General features: G+C 55.5%; 1 protein-coding gene across 6 annotated transcripts in view; it reads left to right on the top strand.

Annotated features, from left to right (window-relative positions):
- Positions 1–18,775, top strand: part of ABHD8 (abhydrolase domain containing 8) — a 31,705-nt gene extending 12,930 nt beyond the window's left edge. For 4 of the 6 annotated variants that reach the window (XM_084614721.1, XM_084614722.1, XM_084614720.1 and 1 more), the window contains 4 exons: positions 9,053–9,794; positions 12,107–12,277; positions 12,833–13,049; positions 14,122–18,775. In XM_084614721.1, the coding sequence (XP_084470847.1) occupies positions 9,053–9,794; positions 12,107–12,277; positions 12,833–13,049; positions 14,122–14,274 (1,283 nt within the window). In that variant the 3' untranslated portion in view covers positions 14,275–18,775. Of the gene's footprint in view, positions 1–1,685; positions 1,743–6,673; positions 6,750–9,052; positions 9,795–12,106; positions 12,278–12,832; positions 13,050–14,121 lie in introns of those variants that run through there. The other 2 variants (XM_084614719.1, XM_084614724.1) reach the window with 2 other exon arrangements.
- Positions 18,776–19,150: the final 375 nt, after the last annotated feature.

Below are 19,150 nucleotides of genomic sequence, written 5' to 3'. Positions count from 1 at the left end.
CTCATTTACAGGGCTCATTTAATTAAAAGGCAGTTAAGCTAATTATTGTCTGTATTCAAAACAAACAGAACCAGAGGTGCATAAGCAGAGGGCTTGAGCCATTAACCCTTTGGGCTCGGTGCTGCCTGGTGACCACAGCCTGCCTACCCTCGGAGCAGGGTCAGCATGGGCAGGGGCAGAGTCAGCTTCTCTCAGGCAGGGCCCTCTGCCCAGCACTGTCCTGGCAGCCCCCTTCTGGGGTAGGTGGGGAGTTCAGGCCCCATTCAGCCCTTGACTCCTGGCCAAGGGGCTAGTTGCCTTTTCATTGGCAATTGCAATCCCATCTTGCCCTGCAGCAAGCGCTCAGACAATACCTCACCGCTGCCTGCTCTGCTCTGACCGGGCCCCAGGCCTGTTCCGTAGCTTACGTCCAGTGCCAGGTGAGACATTTGGTGCAACGTGTCGGTTTAACTTTTCCAATGGGGCGTTGATCAGGAGCCCAAGTCTGGCACCAACTTGCCCGTCTTCCAAAGTGGGACAATACTGCCTGCAGCGCCGAGAAGCAAAGTGTCTCCAGCTCATCACAAAGGCAGTCAGGGCTTCTCCCAGCTGGGGGTTCAAGTCAGGCTCTGGGTAGCTGAGTGCCATGTCGTGGCCAGCTGAGTCCTGTCCCAACAAGAGAAGGTGTGTATGCATCTCCCTTCGCCTTTGGTCAGGTAAGGAAAGGGGGACCGATTTCTCATTGTCCTGCAGCTGGGGCCTGGTGAGTGCAGCATGGTACCAGCTCTATGTACTAGGCTGTTAAACCTGCTTGGCCCTGGGTGTGACAAGTGCCAAAGGTGCTGGGCAGCGCTGACTGACCCCTGGTGTTGGTTAATGTACTTCTATAGGACTGGGTGTTTCTCAGCTTGTTTTCAGTCAATTTGTGGTCGCTGTTCCCATGTTTGTAAGGATCCTGACTTGCATTTAATCAAAAGAGAAGAAGTTTCCACAACTCCCACCAAAGGTATTTGACGTAGTGGGAGGACAGAACTGACCCCCTGCTGGTCATAGGGGACCTTAAAACAGCTGGACAAAATTCCCTTTAAATGTGATCCTCAATAATACAGCTTAGCTCTTGCATTGACTTTTTTCATCCATAGAACTCAAAGCACTATGCAAGGCTACTACAGATGGGGAAACTGAGGCATAGAAAGCCAACATGATCTGCCCCCATGATCACACATCAGATCAATGGCAGAGCTGAGACTAGAATCCAGGATCCTGGTGCTCCATCCACCAAAGGTTTGAAAATGGGAGTCAGCAGAACCAAGTTTATGCTACTGGTTCCACCCCCGAAATTTACTCAAGTTATTCCCATGTCTAACCCCACTTTTCATATGCTGGGAAGTCTCCTGCTTTGTCTCCCTTTTGCTGTGTCAGCTGGGGAAGGAGCTGTCCCTTTAAGAGCAAAAGAACTGGGGTGGATGAGACCAGCTGGTTTAGTGCAGCTATTAACAGATACAAGGATTAGGAAGCTGCCAGAAAAATCTTGGCATTCTAGGGATTGTGCTGCATCCTGCACGAGTGCCCATGGGACATGTCTGCGCTGGGGAGGAGAGGACACCCGGACGTGAACTTGGCTGGGTCCAGAAATCACAGCACAAGGGCACTGGCTTGACATTGCCTGGCCTGTGTGAGGGTTATGGTAGCTCAGGATCTGCCACTCCACCATGTGATGGGAAGAGAGACCCTCTCATCCTTGCATGCTGGCTGCTTTCAGGGTAAGTTCTCTAGTGCCTCCACTGGTGTCTTCTTCCTCGCTGGGGCAGAGACGTGAACTAACCTGGGCCTGACCCAGGATTCCTTAGGGTCCAGTTATCCACTTCCCTGACTCTGAGGGCCAGGAGCCTTGGAGGTGCTGCTGTATTCAGTGTACAAAGCAGAGCCCTTGGATCCAGCAGCTGAATCTTTATATGATCCGTCACCCTGACAGGAGGCAGGTTTTAATGTGTCCCCTTGCGAAACATGGGTTCTGCTAACACAGACGTGACAGCAAAGGGACATGGCAGGTTTAGATGTGGGACCTGACTCTCCTCTACCTTGCACCGTCAGTGATCCCCTTGCAAAGTGACTGCATTCCGATCTGGTAGCGTCAGGCACCTGCTTTGCAGAGGTGACACAAGTGCCAGTGAATCGGGCTCATTGTACCTCGGATGATTTTAGCTATATATGATAATGATATAATTCAGGAATTAAGTAACATGTACACACTTGTGCAAAGTGTTATGGACAGAGGTAGTTTGGTGTGCACGTGTGTACGTATCAGACACAAGCTAAAATATGGTAAAACTATACCTGTGACTCCATCGTTTTATTATTTGGATTGTGGTGATGCCAGGGGCGGGCGGGTTGGGGGGGTGGTTCAGCCACCGTTTGGACTCTGTTGTGTTGAGCATGGTACCAGTAAATCTGTCCCTGGCCAATGAGGAGTTCCCACTCCAGGCTAATGGCAGGATGTCAGGAATGCAGGAGGAAGCTTTGGTGAGGTGTCTGTCAAGTCCTGTTGGTACATTTCACTGTCCAGATTGTTACATGGCATGTGTGGGGCTTCCACTTTCTGAGCCTTGAGTTCAGAGCTCGGAGAGACTTGAATTGTAGCTACTTATCCCAAAAGGAAGAAGGGAATTGACAGGAAACTCCCCTTGCATAAAGCCTCTGACTTTGCTAAGGGAACTGGTGCTCAGATGAGCTGCATGAAATAAACGGGCTGCCCTTGTGGTGAGAAATCCCCGGGAGCGGCCAATTGTGCTGGGGGCCGACTGGGCAAAACCACGTACTGGGACTAGCTGCTGATATTGAGCTGGCATGTGGCACATCCAGTCTGTTCCGCTTAGATTCTCGTACCATGCCCAGCGTCTTGGTGTCAGAACTTCTGGACTGGCACTGTGAGGGGGAAAGTTATTTCTGATGGATGAAAGTTTTATTCTCCATCAAGTGCATTTGAATGTTCTTTGTCTGAGCCCCTGTGGTGTGGGGGATTGCTGATACAGTCTGGATGGCGTGTGGGGTGCTGGGGTGCTCTGTAATGCAATGCGAAGGCCATTACGGCCAGCGGAGCACAGGATCCAACATGTAAAAAAGTTTTGGATCCCTTCCCCCCAGCTTATAGTCACCCCCTGCTCCTCTCCTCCCTTCTAGGCAAAGGCCTCCCTGTGCCTTACAAAGATGAACCCGGGAGGCAGGGCTGGGTCATTTTCTTCAGCGTGGTAAAACAACTAGCCTTGGGAGACTGCAGATGGATCTAGAACCCAGGAGTCCTGCTTTGCCCTCCAGCACCTGTTCCTCACCCAAAGCTGAGAACAGAACCCAGGAGTCCTGACTTCAACCCCCTGGTCCAACCGCAAGACCACCTGTCCCCCAGGATTTATTTTGACTGCTCTAATTCCCTCTCCTGCCATCTGTGAACAAAGCTCTTGTCATCCTGCGGCGGGTGGGTTTGAAGTGTGTTGGTGGAGTGAAGTGGCCAGCTCCTGACAGCCTAGCTGGAGTTTATACACTTGATTCCCTGCTGGAAGCATGCGCTTCCCTCCCTCCATTCTGCAGGGATTTGCTGTCTGGCTGGCAGTAAGTGCAGGCATTAGCTCCGGTGGGGGCTGGCGGGGGGAGCTCTCCCAACAAGCCAGCCCCCTCTGCACAGTAATGGATCCAGCTGTACTCTCCTGCTCTAACAGTTCATCAGCATCAATAATTCACTGCGCCAGCCTGGGCCTGGTAAATAAGAAATGCTCTTCGACCTGCCCCGCGGGAGGGGGGATCTCCCCTTCCCCCCTGCAGGGACTGCGTCCTACAGGCTGCCTGACCCCGGACAAGTTTGGCTCCTGCGGGGAGCGGGTCAGGACCTGACACAGATATCCGGGTGTGGATCCTTTGGTAGCATCTGCTCTGTTTACCTGGGCCTTGGGGCCTCTCTCTGCGGGGATGGTGGGTCTCTGTGCTGTGCCACAGAGTCACTTCTGACCCAGGTTACGTTCCCAGGATCCCTTCTGTAACTGTTCTTGGCATTCAGATTACAGATGAACTTGGATAATAGACGAGCTCTTCATCTCGCCCCCTGGGCTTCCATCTCCTGTTCCCATCTGCATGAAACAGCCTCCGTCCGCACGCACCAAACACCCACCTGTAAGCCAGGGCATCCAACAGCTGCAGCTCAGGCTCTTCTCTACACTGTTGGGTTTTGCTTCTCCAAATCCAACAGTTTGACATAAATCCAAGAGCTAAACCCAGTCCTGTTCTCCACAGGGGCTGGCCTGGCTCACTCCCAGCTGGCTGATTGTTAGCCTTTTAGCCAAGGACCAGGTGACCTGAATCTTATCACCTGATTCTCAGACTATTCACCTGGGAGGCAGCTAATTAGTCACAGGCGGGGTGCAAGCCAAAGGGCCATTCCACTGTATGACACCATCCCCCTAGTCCTTCTTCCAACGGTGGTGATGATCCTTTGACCTACTGTTTTATCTGGAGGGCTAAGCATTAGAGTGGGAGTCAGGAACTCCCAGCTTCTGTTCCCTGCTTTGCCCCTTGGGCAAGTTCCTACCACCTCTCTGTGCCTCAGTTTCCCCATCAATAACAGGGATAATGACCCTGATCCACCTCCTAGGGTGGCAGGTTACAAGGCTTGAGAGCTTGGCTAGTATGAGCTCACTGCACTGAGGGCGATTACACTAGTGCTATTGCATTGATTTCAGATGTCCAAGCATATGGGGTGAAATTGACCCCACAAGGCCTCTGTTCCTCTTCAGTCCAGGGTGACCTAGATGGGAGCCTAACTTTGCTGTCTCCCTGCCCTGGCGTGAATTTCTCCCCAGTGCACAATCTAGCATCCCAGTGCCGCAGCAGATAGGAGCTACGCTCCCGTGTATCCATCTTACTGGGGCCAAAGTTCCCCCACCTGCACCATAGCAACACACGCTGAGCTGAGTCCCTGACTTGAAGTCACCCCGACTCTCCTCAAGACAGGTGCAGGCAATGTCTCTGGCGGATCAGAGCAGGTTTGAACATAAGAAGGGCCATACTGGGTCAGACCAAAGGTCCATCTAGTCCAGTGTCCTGTCTTCCAACAGTAGCCAACGACAGGTGCCCCAGAGGGAATGAACAGAACAGGGAATCATCAAGTGATCCATCCCCTGTTGCTCATTCCCAGCTTCCGGCAAACAGAGGCTGGGGACACCATCCTTGTCCATCCTGGCTAATAGCCATTGATGGACCTATCCACCATGAATTTATCTAGTTCTTTTTTGAACCCTTTGCTGTGACCTTGGCCACTTTCCCTCCTTCCCTCCCTTCCTACCCCACATTTGTCTGTTGGGTTGAAAGCTTGTTGCACAAGTATTTTGCAGCTTTCCCTGTAACCCTGACTCTGTATTGCTTTGATTCCCCATTCCTCCTGCTCTTCACAGCCACTAGCTTGGCCCATGTGCCCGCTGTGGACGGGCGGGAGGAGGGACGCAGGCTGGCAGAAGAGTTCTCCACATGCAAAGATGCTGCAGGGCACACAGAAACCCCAGTAGTTTCTGATCCAGAAGCCTGATTTGAGACTTACTCTTGCAGCCATAGGAACCTCTGGTGAGGACGCACGTGGGCGTGAGTATTCTTCAGTAAAGAGCCAGCACCTTACAGCTGGCGGACGTGTTACTGCAGCCCTCAGACACATCACTCCAGCGTCCCGTACTTGCATAGAATGGGCTGTTTCTCCTGGACGTCGTAGCATTGCTGGGCCGCTGCGATCAAGGCGGCTCCGTGTCTAAGCGGGACAAGGGAGCGGCCCACCGTTGTCTTGGCAGGCCAGCTGCGGGGGGAAATAGGAGACCCTGCTCCAGAGACGCGTGCTGCCGGGAGCTGGATGGTAGCACTGCTGCTTTCATCCCCCAGCGCATTGTCAACGGGCAGCAGCTGGGACTTTCGCCCGCACTTTGGCTCACAGCGGCTAGATTTTGACGCGGGTGGACGTTGAGTAAACTGGCAGCCCTGGAGCTAGAAGTCACCTGCTTCTGCACAGAGCTGGGACAGGGGTGGGCAAGCGTTCCCTATACTGATCCTGCTGATTTCTCAGCCCTGAGCTGGAAGAGCCACCCCTGGGGTGAGAGAGGAGCCCAGTCTCCAGGACTTATTTCACCCTTGGCCTCCCAACTGAGAACTGCCAGCCAGCAGGGCGGGGGCTTGTAGTGCCGATTACACCGAGACCCACCAACTCATTTCACATAGGGGCCACCCAACGGTTAGATCTGTCAGCCCCTGCCCACCTGGACTGCTTTTGAATCAGTGTGCTGCAGGGGCAAGTTGCCACATCCCATCCCCTGTTGTTATTTAATAGGTCATGCCCAGAGGCCTTGGTCAGGATCAGGGCTCCTCTACGCAGGCAGCGTGCCTCCAGAACACCCCCTCCTGGCCAGGGGGGCTCTATGGTGCCTGTCTCAGGTTTCTCCTCACAAGGGTTTTCCATCGCTCCTGGGGATTCATGCAGCTCAGCCCTCCTGCAGGGTCACTCTCATGGTCTAGTCCCCTTTTTGGGGTAACAAAAGTCCAGCAAGAGTCCACCCAAACAAGAGTCCTTCCACCTCACTTGAGTTCTTCGTCAATCCACTCCCAGCCCCACCTGGCTGCAGCCTCTTCCCTGCAGAAGCCTCTCTGCGGAGCAGTGACTCGGGCCTCCCACCTGGAGTCTTGAGGTTGCAGGGGCCCTCCAACCAGCTCTCGGCTGGGCTTTCCTCCTTTTCAGTCCCGCTGCCCAGGTAGGTGTAGCAGGCTGGGGCTAATTGAACAGGGCTGGCAGACCTGAGGCCTCCTGGCCCTCAAAGAGGCAGGTTACCCTGTTACACACCAGCAATGCTCAGTGTTGCCCAAATGGCCCCTGCTCCAGGGAGTTCACAGGCTAAGACAGGCCCCATCCAGGCTCTCACTGGTTTGAGATGGTGAAGGCAGATGTCATAGCTTGGTCTGGGTCCTCTTACTGGGGGTGGCCCGGACCATGGTGGTCTCTCACTAATCTGTGTCCTTAGCTGGGCCTTCTACGGTCTGGTCCTTGAGAGGTTGGAAGGCCAATAAGAATGCCTCCCGCCCCCTGAGGAAGAGGAGCCGTAATTACACCCCCCACAAACTCCCCTTCCGCACGATTGTCAGACTTGGTTTATGGAATGACTGTAATTAAACCCTCCAACTCCATTCCCTGTAATTTCAAGCTCCCAATATTTGTACTGGTGGTTTTGACTGGAGATGCATTATTCAGACCATTCAAATCTATATATGTTGGTGGTTGTAGCTGCCTTTCTTTAGCGGCTAACTCGGGGCCAGAAGTAAAATGTAGATTTTTTTAAAAATGTGCTCTTCTTTGGGAGTTTTTGTTGGTAAGCGTCGAAGAATCTGATTTAAACGATTCCCTGAGTTTGAGCTGATTCAGAACTGAGAGGGGATAGCAAAGGTGTACGTGTGGCGGGGGCGTGTGTGTGTGTCTGTGGAGGGATGGGAGGGTGATTCGTCGGAAGCAGCAATGGAACTGTGTGTCACAAAAAACATTTACATTCCCCTTGCTGTCTGGCTCCGCGAGTAGGTTCCTTTCCCAGCCTGCATCCCAAACTCGCCCCTTCCTGGGATTTGGCTTTAGCAGTAACCTAAATTCCAGCTCAAGCCTTCCCTTCAGGCTTGGCTACACCTGTTGTTCCTCGCTCAGGCCTGCTCAGCCCACACTCTAGATTCTCCCTCTCTTTCTGCCCAGAACCCACGTAACCCTTTCTCAGCAGAATCGGCCCCTCCTCACAGGGTGGGGATGTTTCAGGTTAGAACTGCCAGCTGGTCACAGACTGGGTCTGTGGTCTCAGGTAAGTCTCTTCTCTCGATGCCAATGACGGTAATAATCTTCCTCTCCTCCCATGTTTGTTGTAAATTCTGATTAACGAGTGTGTCTGTAAAGTGCTTTGAGGTGTGTGGGCGCTAGGCAAGGGCAAAGGAATAGTATTGGCGGGTGTGTGTGGTGACCTAGATACATGCCCTCTAATGTTATCTCTTCTGGGGCCTGTCTCTGCCACTGTGGGTGGCTGTGAGATGCCAGGGATTGTTGCTATCTAGACGCTGGTTTATTGCTACTTGAGTTTATCTCCAGCCAGGCTGGCTGTGCGTCACACCCGACTTGCTTAATCACAGTTGCCATCCATGGAAGGGACTTATCCATGGCACTCAGCAAGTCAGGAATAGAACCCAGGAGTCCTGACGAAAGGGGACTAGATAAATCAGAGTGTATTTCTCAATCGCCTGCAAAGCATGTATCTGGTGACGTGGGTAGCAGGAAGGCTGCAGCAGTGAAGGGGGGACTGTTACTGTGTTTTGTGAGTCAGGACAGTGGGGTTGTTTTTGGCACTGTTCATGGGACTTGAACCTCCTCTGACTTTCACTGAGGTGACTTTGCTGGCGCTCTGGTAGCGCGAGGAGAGACTCGGGCTGCGTCTCGTCGCCAGTGCCCCATCTGGGCATTTGGAGTGTCTCTGCCAGGGCGCATCTGTGCTAATGCTCCGCACTTAACATCTCCAAAGCAGGAGAAATGTGCATTGCTAAGAGCCAATGGGCCCCACTCTGATTTCATTTACCCTGGGGCGACTCCACTGGCTCGACTTACTGCTGATTCACACCAGTGTAAGTAAGAACAGAATCAGGCCCCCCGGGGCCACATTGGGGATTTCTTTCTTCTGATTTTGGGGGAGGGTGACAAAGAGCTCTGGCTGTAGTGGCCTGATTCCCCGCTGCTTGCACTTGGTGGGTGTGAAGTGCTACAGAGCCGAACGGCAGCATGTTCCACTCTCTCTGCACAGCAACGACACACGGTGCAGGGTAGAGAAGAACCAGGCTCAGTCGTGTCCTGCTCACACTGGGCTGCTTGGCTCTCCCTGCCCTGAGACAGGCCAGATCCTCAGCTGCTGTCAATGGAGCAATGCCGATTCATATCCCGCTGCAGATCTGGCCTGGGACAGGAGCGCGGGTGGGTTCAGTGGGAGTCGGTCTCCTCGCTAACAGCTCTCCTCCTTGCTTGCCTTTCACCCCTTTCCAGGAAGCATCATGCTGACCAGTATCGCCGATGGGATCATGTGTTGCTTGATGGGCAAGACAACCAATGCGGTGGGGCCTGTGGACAGCTTTGAGTCCAGCGACGGCTACAGCTTCCTGGAGGTGAAGCCCGGGAGGGTCCTGCGGGTGAAACACTCCCTGCCCACCCGCCAGCCCAAGGAGGGACCCGAGGGGCCCGAGCGGGGCGTGGTGCACTGTAAGCGCAAGATCACCCTCTACCGCAATGGGCAGCTGGTGATTGAGAACCTGGGCGATGCCATCCGCTCCGAGCTCCTGCACTGCCAGAATGGCCCCATGGAGCCCCAGAGCACCATGGAACTGGAACTCTCGGACATTGCTGGCAATGCCTCCACCCAGGGCACCGCCAACCCGGGCTCCAGCGCCCAGCAGGCTCTGGCGCCCGGCAAGCGCCGGAAGCGCAAGCCCAAGAAGGTTGTCAACATCGACTGCAAGAAGCAGATCAGCAGCTGCAAGGGGACGCAGAGTGACGTGGTGCTGTTCTTCATCCACGGCGTGGGCGGCTCCCTGGACATCTGGAAGGAGCAGCTGGACTTCTTCAGCAAGCTGGGCTACGAGGTGGTGGCCCCAGACCTGGCCGGACATGGCTCTAGCTCCGCCCCGCAGATTGCGGCCGCCTACACCTTCTACGCCCTGGCTGAGGACATGAGGGCCGTCTTCAAACGCTATGCAAAGAAGAGGAACATCCTGATAGGCCACTCGTACGGGTAAGGCACCGGCGGGTGGTGGAGAGGCTTGCACAGTGGGTAACTCCTCACCCCAGCATAGTCTTCTCTAGTGAATGGATCTCTCAACACACCGTGCGGGTCAGGACTCCCCGCTGAAAGAAAGATGATAGGACTAGAGGTCTTTCAATTACAGATCGGTACATCCGGTCTCATGTCCCACCCACTCATCAAGCTGGATCACACCACTGGGCCATCCTCCTGGACTGGCCCTTTGGAAGGTGAGGGAAGCCCCCCATGCAGCTGGCCCATTGTCCCGTCAAGGAAACTAGTGGCCCAAGTTGCAGCTGCAAGGCTTGTGCAAGGCCAGAGGAAGCAGTAATGCAAATAGACCTCTCTCGCTCTGGCTCTGCTTGGTAGGGTAGCTGTGTGGCTTGTCCCTTTAATGGTAGCTTCTCCCCAGTGGGCTCCTTGCTGTCAGGGGTGGCTGGGAGTGGTCAGCCTCCTTCCTGATCCCTTGATTATTAGTTTTTATTTGGTTCTTAAATCTGGGAGGAGACTCTGCAAACCCGGCAGCGGCTGCAGCAAAGCCCAGTGCATCTCCTGCTGCCTCTTGTCGACTGGTGCATGATCCCTACCCCCAGGCAGATTCAGTCTTCAGCCCCAGATCACAGGCCCTAAACATGCACTCTGGGGGGCTGTGCTGTGCTGGCTGGCCCTAGTGTCAGCTCCACTCCCCCTGGTCACTGCTGCCCGGGGAGCAGAGGTAGCCTGCGCAGTTCCCAGTGGCCATGCAACGAGCTCTGAGCCACGCTGAGGAAGTCTGGGAACAGCTACTGGGCAGGCCCCCCACAGCATGTGCTTCACCCCCAGGCACTGCGGGTGAAAGGGGAGATCACTTTCCATGGCGCTTCCCATCCTTGGCCTCTCTGCCGAGACCTCTGATGAGAGGGCTGGCTAGAGGCCGGTGGGGCAGAAGTCCTGTGCTGAGACTAGTCACCTCATCGCACAAAGGGCTCGGGCCAGACCTGATCTGGATTTGAACTGGGAAACCGCATCTGAATGTCTCCGTAGCTCGGTCCCACCCCCTTGGCTGTCCAGCTTCGATCATGCCCCAGGGGCTCCCGGCCACTCACTTGCAGTCCTAGTGCTCCTAGCAGTGAGGTAGAGCCAGACAGCTCATCCCAGCTCTTGCTTTCCCGGTAGGGACCAATATGCTTCATCCTTCAGGGTCTAAACTGAGAGCTGGAGACCTCATTTCACTTATGATCAGCACCATCTCCCCTCTGCTCTCTAATGCTGGAAGCCAGGCTGCACAAAGACCTCCATCTGTGGCCTCCGGGGAGGCTGATGAAGGGGGAGTGACTGCTCCCAAGCAGTGCTGATGACCTGTCCTGCAAGGGGGAGGGGGCCTTATAAATAGCAGTAAGTCCAAGAAAGTCAATTAGGCAGCAGTTAAACCGTGCAAAGAGCAGTGCGCGGAGAAGGAATTCGTAAAGGAGCAGGCCCTCGCTGCAGCCTCCCGAGGTATTTAATGGTGTGGCCAGGAATGGAGGAGACAGATACTGGCTCAGAGCCGCTGAGTGAAAGGGGATTAGGTTTGAAAGACAGCTGTGGAACGTGAAGGGATCTTGGCTGTCAACTAGATCAGAGATGAAACATCCCCCCCACCCTCCCGCCACCCAGGTCCTTGTGCGATGGACACTCTCATCCATGCTGTCTAATGATTGATTTGCAGCGCAGTGAGAATCAGACACTCGTTAGAGGCTATCCCTGTCCCAGCTCTGGAGCGTCTGTGTAATTCAGACCCCAGTAATTATGGAGCAAAGATGCCCTAGCAGCTGGTTGAGTTCAGGTGTGTACATAAAGCAGGACTGAACCGATCAGCTCCCTCCTGCTCTGGGGCTCAAAATGTGTCTCAGGCAAAGTAAATGGTACAGGCTGGGTTTCACGTGGAGCAACGATATTGGGGTTCCTCAGCTCTTGGTCAACCCACATGTTTCAAGTAGGACTGGATTAGCAGGGGAGGATTAAGGGTGGTCAGCAGAGCCGTGTGTGTGGGGAGCCCAGGGACGGGATAGCAGAGAGGGGGCGCAGGTCAGGAGTGACTGGCGTTGGCAGAGCGGTGTGTGTAGGGAGCCCATGGCTGGGACAGCTTCCGAGGAAGGCGTATCTCCTCTCTAACACAGCACTATCCCATGTGGGGGGGAAGGGGGAGAAGCCCCCCCCGGCCGCCAGCCTCAATCCTTTTTGTACTCGGACATACGAGTATCAACAGCCTTTGTAACTTCCACACCAGCTGGTGTGACTGTGGGTGCCCCCCGTCAGATAAATGCCCCGTCTCCTCCTTGCAGGGTTTCCTTCTGCACCTTCCTAGCCCATGAGTACCCGGACCTGGTCCACAAGGTGATCATGATCAACGGGGGCGGCCCCACCGCGCTGGAGCCCAGCCTGTGCTCCATCTTCAACATGCCAACCTGCGTCCTTCACTGCCTGTCCCCCTGCCTAGCCTGGAGCTTCCTCAAGTGAGTCGCCAACTCTTCTGACAGCTGTGGCTGGAGAAAATTAACACTGGGGAGGGAGAGGTTTGCAGAAGGGTATGAAAAGCTTCCCCCTCCTCCGCTCGGTACGACGGGCTGTACCAGCAAGGGCAGAGGCAGCGCTGGGGATGTGCCAGGACAAGTGGCAGCCACATCTGGCAGCAGCTCCCCACACCTGCTTCTCACCCCCTCTTGCACAGCTTCACCTATTGTCCCGCTAAGCATGGCATCTGAAGGGGCTAGTATGCACCCACGTCAGGGGCCTGCCCGGCCTCTTGCAGCCCCAAGAGGGGCCCGGCTCTAGCTGAGCAGAGACGCGCAGGGGGAGATCATCTGGGCTCTGCCATTGCCCAGAGACAGTCAGTCCGTCCGCCCAGCAGGCAAACGGCAGCTCTCCCTCCCCAGCCCATCTCCTGGGCTCACTCCCTGTGCCAGGCATCTTCCGCGCCAGCTCTCTGTGCTACTGCAGACCCAGCTGGGCTCCCCCTGACCCGGGCCATGCTGCTAACTCTCCCCCACTCTCTGTCATGTGCCCGGTAGGGCTGGCTTCGCTCGCCAGGGTGCCAAAGAGAAGCAGCTGCTCAAGGAAGGCAACGCCTTCAACGTATCCTCCTTCGTCCTGCGGGCCATGATGAGTGGGCAGTACTGGCCGGAGGGTGACGAGGTCTATCACGCCGAGCTCACCGTGCCGGTGCTGCTGGTCCATGGCATGCATGACAAGTTTGTGCCAGTGGAGGAGGATCAGCGGATGGCCGAGGTACGGTACCGGCAGCCAGACCTGCGTGGGCTGAGGAGCACAGCGTGAGTTAGAAGCAATGGGATTTGCTAAGTGGCATCAGATCGTTGGTCTGTGTAGTCAGCATCCCCCTTCTTGCTGTGCTGGACCAGACCGGTGGGGTCATATTGCCTGGTTTTCTCTGCCTCTCCCCAGCTGCCCCCAGTGAGACCCCTGCCCTGGGATCTCCCCTCCCTGCTGTACTGACTCAGGCCAGGACCCATTAAAACCCTTCAGCCTTGAGTGGCTGGAAGGAACACATCCTTCAGGTGCAATGTGCCCTCTCATTGGACAGAGCCCAATCTAGCTATTGCAGCCATTGGATGAAATGTGGTTCTGATTTGCATATGCAGATATATCATCCTTCCCTTGAACTCCCCCGGCTGCCATGGTGGAGAGGCAGAGTAGGGGTCCAGCTGGATGCAGTCCTGGGGGCAGAGCCACCCTGTGTGGACAGCTGTGTGCAACATGCTGGTCAACTTGGGCAGGGACCCCCACCCACTGCCTGCCCCCCCTTCCCTGCCCCTGATCAGAGAGGCACGCTGGGCTCAGGGCACATCTCCTCTCTGGCTCCTGTGCTGCCAGCCAGCGGCCCTGGAGGTCACCCTGCTCCCCCAGGCTAGCTGGAGCGTGAGCGATGGCTGATGCCTGCCAGTGCATGAACAGACAGGCAGAGCCCTTCAGCTGCCCTTGCCTGGCGTTATCTCCTCTTCCTCTGGGGACGAGCAGCGTGGAACGTGTTGCTGGCATGGGCAGGGTGGCTCTCGCAGCAGCTTGCGTCCCAATGAGATAAGCCCAGAGCTGGGTGCCAGGACTGGAGCTGGGGGGAAATCAGTCCATGCCCATTGAGCCTGACCTCAGCCCCAAGGGCTCTGCCATTGAGTCTGACAGCTCCAGACTTCCTCCTTGCACCATCAGTTCAGCACTAGTATATGCCCTCCCCACCCCCGCTAGTGCCCACCTGTATGGGAGGGGGAACTGCTGGCTGGGATCCTGACTCTTCCAGTTTCCATAAGCCCTGATGGCCATCCTGTGCCATGTCCTCTATTCCCAGATCCTGCTGATGGCGTTCCTGAAGGTGATTGATGAGGGCAGTCACATGGTGATGATGGAGTGTCCGGAGACGGTGAACACCCTGCTCCACGAGTTCCTCCTGTGGGAGCCCGAGATGCCCGCCGGGGAAGGGCGAGAAGTGGAGAAGAAATAAGCCAGTCAGCGAGTGGTGACCCGGCTCCGGTGCTACTTCGACGGGAGGGACTTTTCGACATGGAGAGAGACGGGGTCTGAGTGCAGGAGCGGAGGGGGGTGTGGTGGAAAGGCTCCTCCCTGGCCACGCCTGGAGCTGCTTTCTTCCCTGGATACAGCTGGATTGGAAGCTGGGCTGGCTGGCGGTTAAGCACAATGGCTTCAAGGGGAGCCTCTTTGCAGGGCCTGGTGCGTGCAGGCTGGCGGCAGGAGTAGGGCAAACTGGCCGAGGGCGCGCTCCCTGGGAGGGTACGCAAGCACGCAAGCTGCATCTTCATCCTGTTTCCTTGTAGTATAATTTCTCTCATGCAGTGGCCCCATTTAGGGCAGGGGGTGGAGAAGGGAGACTGTGGGGAGGGGCTCAGACTGGTACAGCATGTAGGGCCTCTCCGCTCCCCATAGCATCCCACCCACCATTAACCAAAGGGGCGCTTTAAGGGAGAAGCCACAAGATGAGGATGGACAAAGCCATAAGGGGCAGGCTCTTCCCACGAACTCTTAGCAGCTAGATCCCCCGCTTCGCTTCGGCTGAACGTGAGCCAGCCCTGGATAGCTGAAGCGCCTTGCCGGAGGGCCAGTGGTGGGCTTGACCCTGCCCGACACAGGGTACCTGCCCCGAGGAGCTCACAACCTAAAGGATGTGTGGCTTTTGCCCCAGGGAGAAGAGGCAGAGAAGTGAGGACTGGTCACCATGCATGTCTGGCTGGCAGCTGAGCAAGGCGGGATAGTGACTGGTGGTGCCAGACTCCGAAGAGCAGCCCTTGAGCCTGGCTCTGGGACACAGGGACGGCTCCTGCTGAACGCTAGCTGCCCTGCCTTGGGACTGGGCCCATAGATCAGCTTGACACCAGCTGTCCGAGAGGAGGGGGCGGATGAGCAAAGGCCGAGCTGTCCAGCAGCAGGGTCTACTGTTCTCAGCACACCCCAAGCATGCCTTCCACCTCCTAACCCACCAGTGCTTTAGGTACCTTTTCCCTGGCTTCATCCACATGGCGACCCTCCGTTTCCCCACACAACCTTCAATGAACCGATAGGGCCAGGGGAGGGTCTTGGGGAACTGATTTTGACGCCGTCCCATGATCAGTCAGACCATAGGTCAATGACATTGCAGCCGGATTCACTACAACCCCAAACTGCTCCCTTCACTGGGGCCAGGTCCTGCCTCAGGGCATTTTCCTCGCCAGCTTCCCGCTGAGCATCTCCCGAGTGTAGTTTGGTAGCCCGGACGGAAGCTGAGTGTGTCCGCATGTGAAGCGGAGAGGGAGCCGTGGCACATCATTATCTAGCCATTAACACACCGTGCATCCATCCATCCCCGTTAGCGTCACCTTTCGCACCCAAACTTGGTGGGCATCGAGTAATCTAGCCCTGGGTTAGTGGGGGGAGGGGAATGCTGCAAAGAATGAGGGAATAACTACAAAAGAAAACCAGTCACGTTACCTATAGATGCCACTACTGTGGAAAAACCACCCTCTGACGCTGTCCATGCGGCTTTTCCTCTGGACCCTGGCAAAACCAGCAGCAGGGCAGGTACCGGCTGAAAGGGGCAGGGAGGGGCTGAGTCCGTTGCAGAACGGGCTGCGAAGAGTTGAAAGTTGAGCTCTGGGGCTCCCCCTCCACTTTGACAGCAGTGACCATTTGATCCAGTCCACAGCAGGGTGGACAGGAGTTGGGGCCAGTTTAACCGTGTCCAGTTGCAGGCCAGACTGACCCAGAGGCAGAGGAAAAAGTCTCCTCCCACCCCTCATTTTCAGTTACTAGGAGTGAGGGGATGGGTGGGGGCTGCTGTGTGACTGAGGCCTGGCTGGGACAGCTGTGCTGCAGCTCTCCCCCATGCAGCCAGGCCTGTCGGCTCCCTCCTGCTCCACGCTGGATTATTGCCAGCTGACGGCCCATAAAAGGAACAGCGCTTCGTGGCCATAGGGCTGCACACCCAACCCTGTGCGGCATCGCCCAGGCTGCCAGAGCCCACGCCGGGTGCAGGGATCTCTCCCTTCCCTGCTCCGTCATCGAAACCAAAGAGATACAAACGAGCCTCTTTGTCCTGTACAGCCTCCGCAGAGCAGCTCCCGCACTCTGCAGAGAACTGAACGGGGGCGGGGTGGGGCAGATCTGGACACTTCACCCCAAGAACAGGCGGAGCCAATCCTCTACTGGAGCTGGACCAAGTTGCTGGAAGGATCTTTGGGGGCCTGCTGAGTGCAGCTGACCCGCTGCTCTTCTGCACAGCCAGGGCTGAGGGGCTTCCAACGTGCCAGGCCATGGGAGGGGCTTCTGCACCCACCTCTGCGTGACAGCACCACTTCTCCAAGGCCAAACCTGCTACAGGCACGCTCAGCCCTGCCACGGACTGCAGCGGCTGTGGGCCAAGCCAAAAGCCACTGCTGAACTTGGCTCGTCCCCGGGAGCACAGCCCTAGGGTCTCTGACACGACAACAGTAACCGCCATAAGCCTAGGGATGGCCGTTCCAGAACAGAACCCATCTCCCGAGCCAGCAGGTTCTAGCGGGGAGGAAGCCTGAGTATGGCAACCCACCATATGCGACAGCAACCTGACTCCCTGCTCCACAGGAACCAGCAGGTATGGATCACTGACTGAAGGGTGTCCCTCCCGGGTGCTCCTGACCCATGCGGCTGTGGTGGACTTGGCTCCTGGCCCTTGCTGTCTGTACCTGTTTGTCTCATAATGAGAATTTTAACGACTTACAAGGAGGTTCAAAACATGTTTCCAGTTAGTCGACTTTGCCTCCAGTGAACTGTGTGACCAAGTAGCTGCTATTAACCAATCGAAGCAGGAATCTCTAGACTAACGCCATCTCTAGACTGACGCCTTGTCATCAGTTACATGGCTGGATGACCCCCGTGTTGTGTCCTTAATTCTTAGTGGAAGCTGCCTAGCACTTCAGCCTTCTGATGTTTTATTTCAGAGCAGCTGCAGAAATGGGCACAGACCTGTTGTAACCTTCCATTTGTTAGGGACCATCCAGTTAACAATCCAAGGGGACCCTCCCTTTGCAAACTGAATCCTCGGGGGTCATTGCTGTGGGGCTCGGAAGCACTTTGCGTTTGAACGAGATGTAGAACTAGTCAGGAAAGATCCCCCCAGCTCGCTGGGAAAGGGCAAGGGGAATGTTAACCGCATTGTTCTGGCCCAGTCCCACTCTGGGTAATTACATTGTGCCTGCTTAAATTAACCCTGCCATTGCCAAGTGAAATGGTTGTGCAGCCTTTTGCTGCACGCTATTAAACAGCTGCTGAATTTCAGCGGGCAGTGGAATTATCCCGCTGTGGTTTGGACAGCCCTGGCTCACTGGAAACTACAGACAACAGATTCTCTTTGCAGGGGATTTGCATGGGCATCTCAGAGAGAAGCAGCAACTCAGCCAGCTCTGGCCCCGAGCAGCAGGAAAACGACACAGCAGCTTCCAAGGAGGAAGAGCTGCACTGATTAGGGACTAAATGGCAGACAGGCTCCTGCCTCTAGTTCATTGTTATGATGGGGTCCGGAAATGCTAACACTGCTCTGAGAAAGCCGAGGGGTCTGTCAGACACGCCACGGAATGAGGAATGTGTAGTAACTTCATTGCCAGAGAATGGATTGGCACTGGACCCTGCGCTGAGTGCAGACAGGGGCTGGCTGCATGGTCAGCCAGCCACCAGAGAACACTGTCACTGTAGCGTAAAGAAATGTCTGCTTATTGCAGTAGACAGACTGTTCTCCCTCCCCACCCCCCAAAATAGTGGCAGTAGTGGGCAGCTATTGCCCATGACAAAGGAAGAGGTACTGGACCCAACTCCTCACCCCACACAGTCCCTTACACCAGTGGGTGTAAAATGCTACCGACTCCAAACAGCACCATCCTAGCACTAAGGGTTAATGGCTGCCCAAGGTGTGGGGTGAAGAGGTGCAGCCCTGGGTGCAGCCCTGTCCCACCCTTCTCCTCACCCTTAGAGCAGGGTGTGTTCAACTGATGGGTGGGAGGGTAGGAGCTATTCTCCAATGAGGAGGGAGAAGAGGCCAATGCTTTGGCTAGGTTCTCTCCCACTAAGTGGCAAGGGTGAGGTTCTTAGAGAACTGTCTGTAACCACCAGCCCCAGGCAGGCTGTGGCCCCACAGACAGAAGCCTGCTGCTGGCACTGGACTGCCATGCTGTCTGATTTGACCATTAACAGTCCCTCCCTACAGCTGGGCCCCAAGAGCTGCTTCCCCCATCCTCCTGATTTGTACTTGGAAACACAGGGTTGACCTTGTCGCTGTGTTGAGGTGACTGTTACTGTGCCCTGTTGTGGTACACGTTCTTTTAAGTGTTTGTTGCCATGAATTCTGGAGTCTGTGCCACTTGTACCTGACCCTGCTTGTGTGGAAGCAAAAGGAAAGTTGTGTGCTGTGATCCACCATTTAAAAATGAAACCCTAACCTGTGAGTGTGCCATTTCATACAGTAAATATCTACGATATTCTCAGCACATGTGACTTTATTGATAGTGACAGGCTCCTGGGGCAGGGTCTGGTCTGGGCTCAAACATAGGCCCTAGTTCCATCACTACTGCTCTGAGCCGTTAGCCTCTCTGCTGGTCACAAGGAGAGTCTCACTGAATTTTAAAGCATGAGCAAGGGAGCAGGGTGTCTCACAGGCCGGGCAGGAGTCTTATGGCTCTCCAAGGAACCTGTTAGAGCTGGTACTGAGAACAGCCCTGATCAGTTCAAAGGGGTGTGAGAAAACCAGCTCTGAGCCTAAAGATTGGTACAGCACAATGTACCAGAGAGATTAAAATGTGTGAGAGAAGGAACAGGGAAGCCCAACACCTCTCCCTACTTCGGGGTAGAGATGGGGAGGA

Source organism: Lepidochelys olivacea (genome assembly GCF_965140295.1).
Source record: "Lepidochelys olivacea isolate rLepOli2 genome assembly, chromosome: 25".
NCBI classification, from domain to species: Eukaryota; Metazoa; Chordata; order Testudines; family Cheloniidae; genus Lepidochelys; species Lepidochelys olivacea.
This window is presented reverse-complemented; position numbering and strand designations above follow the sequence as displayed.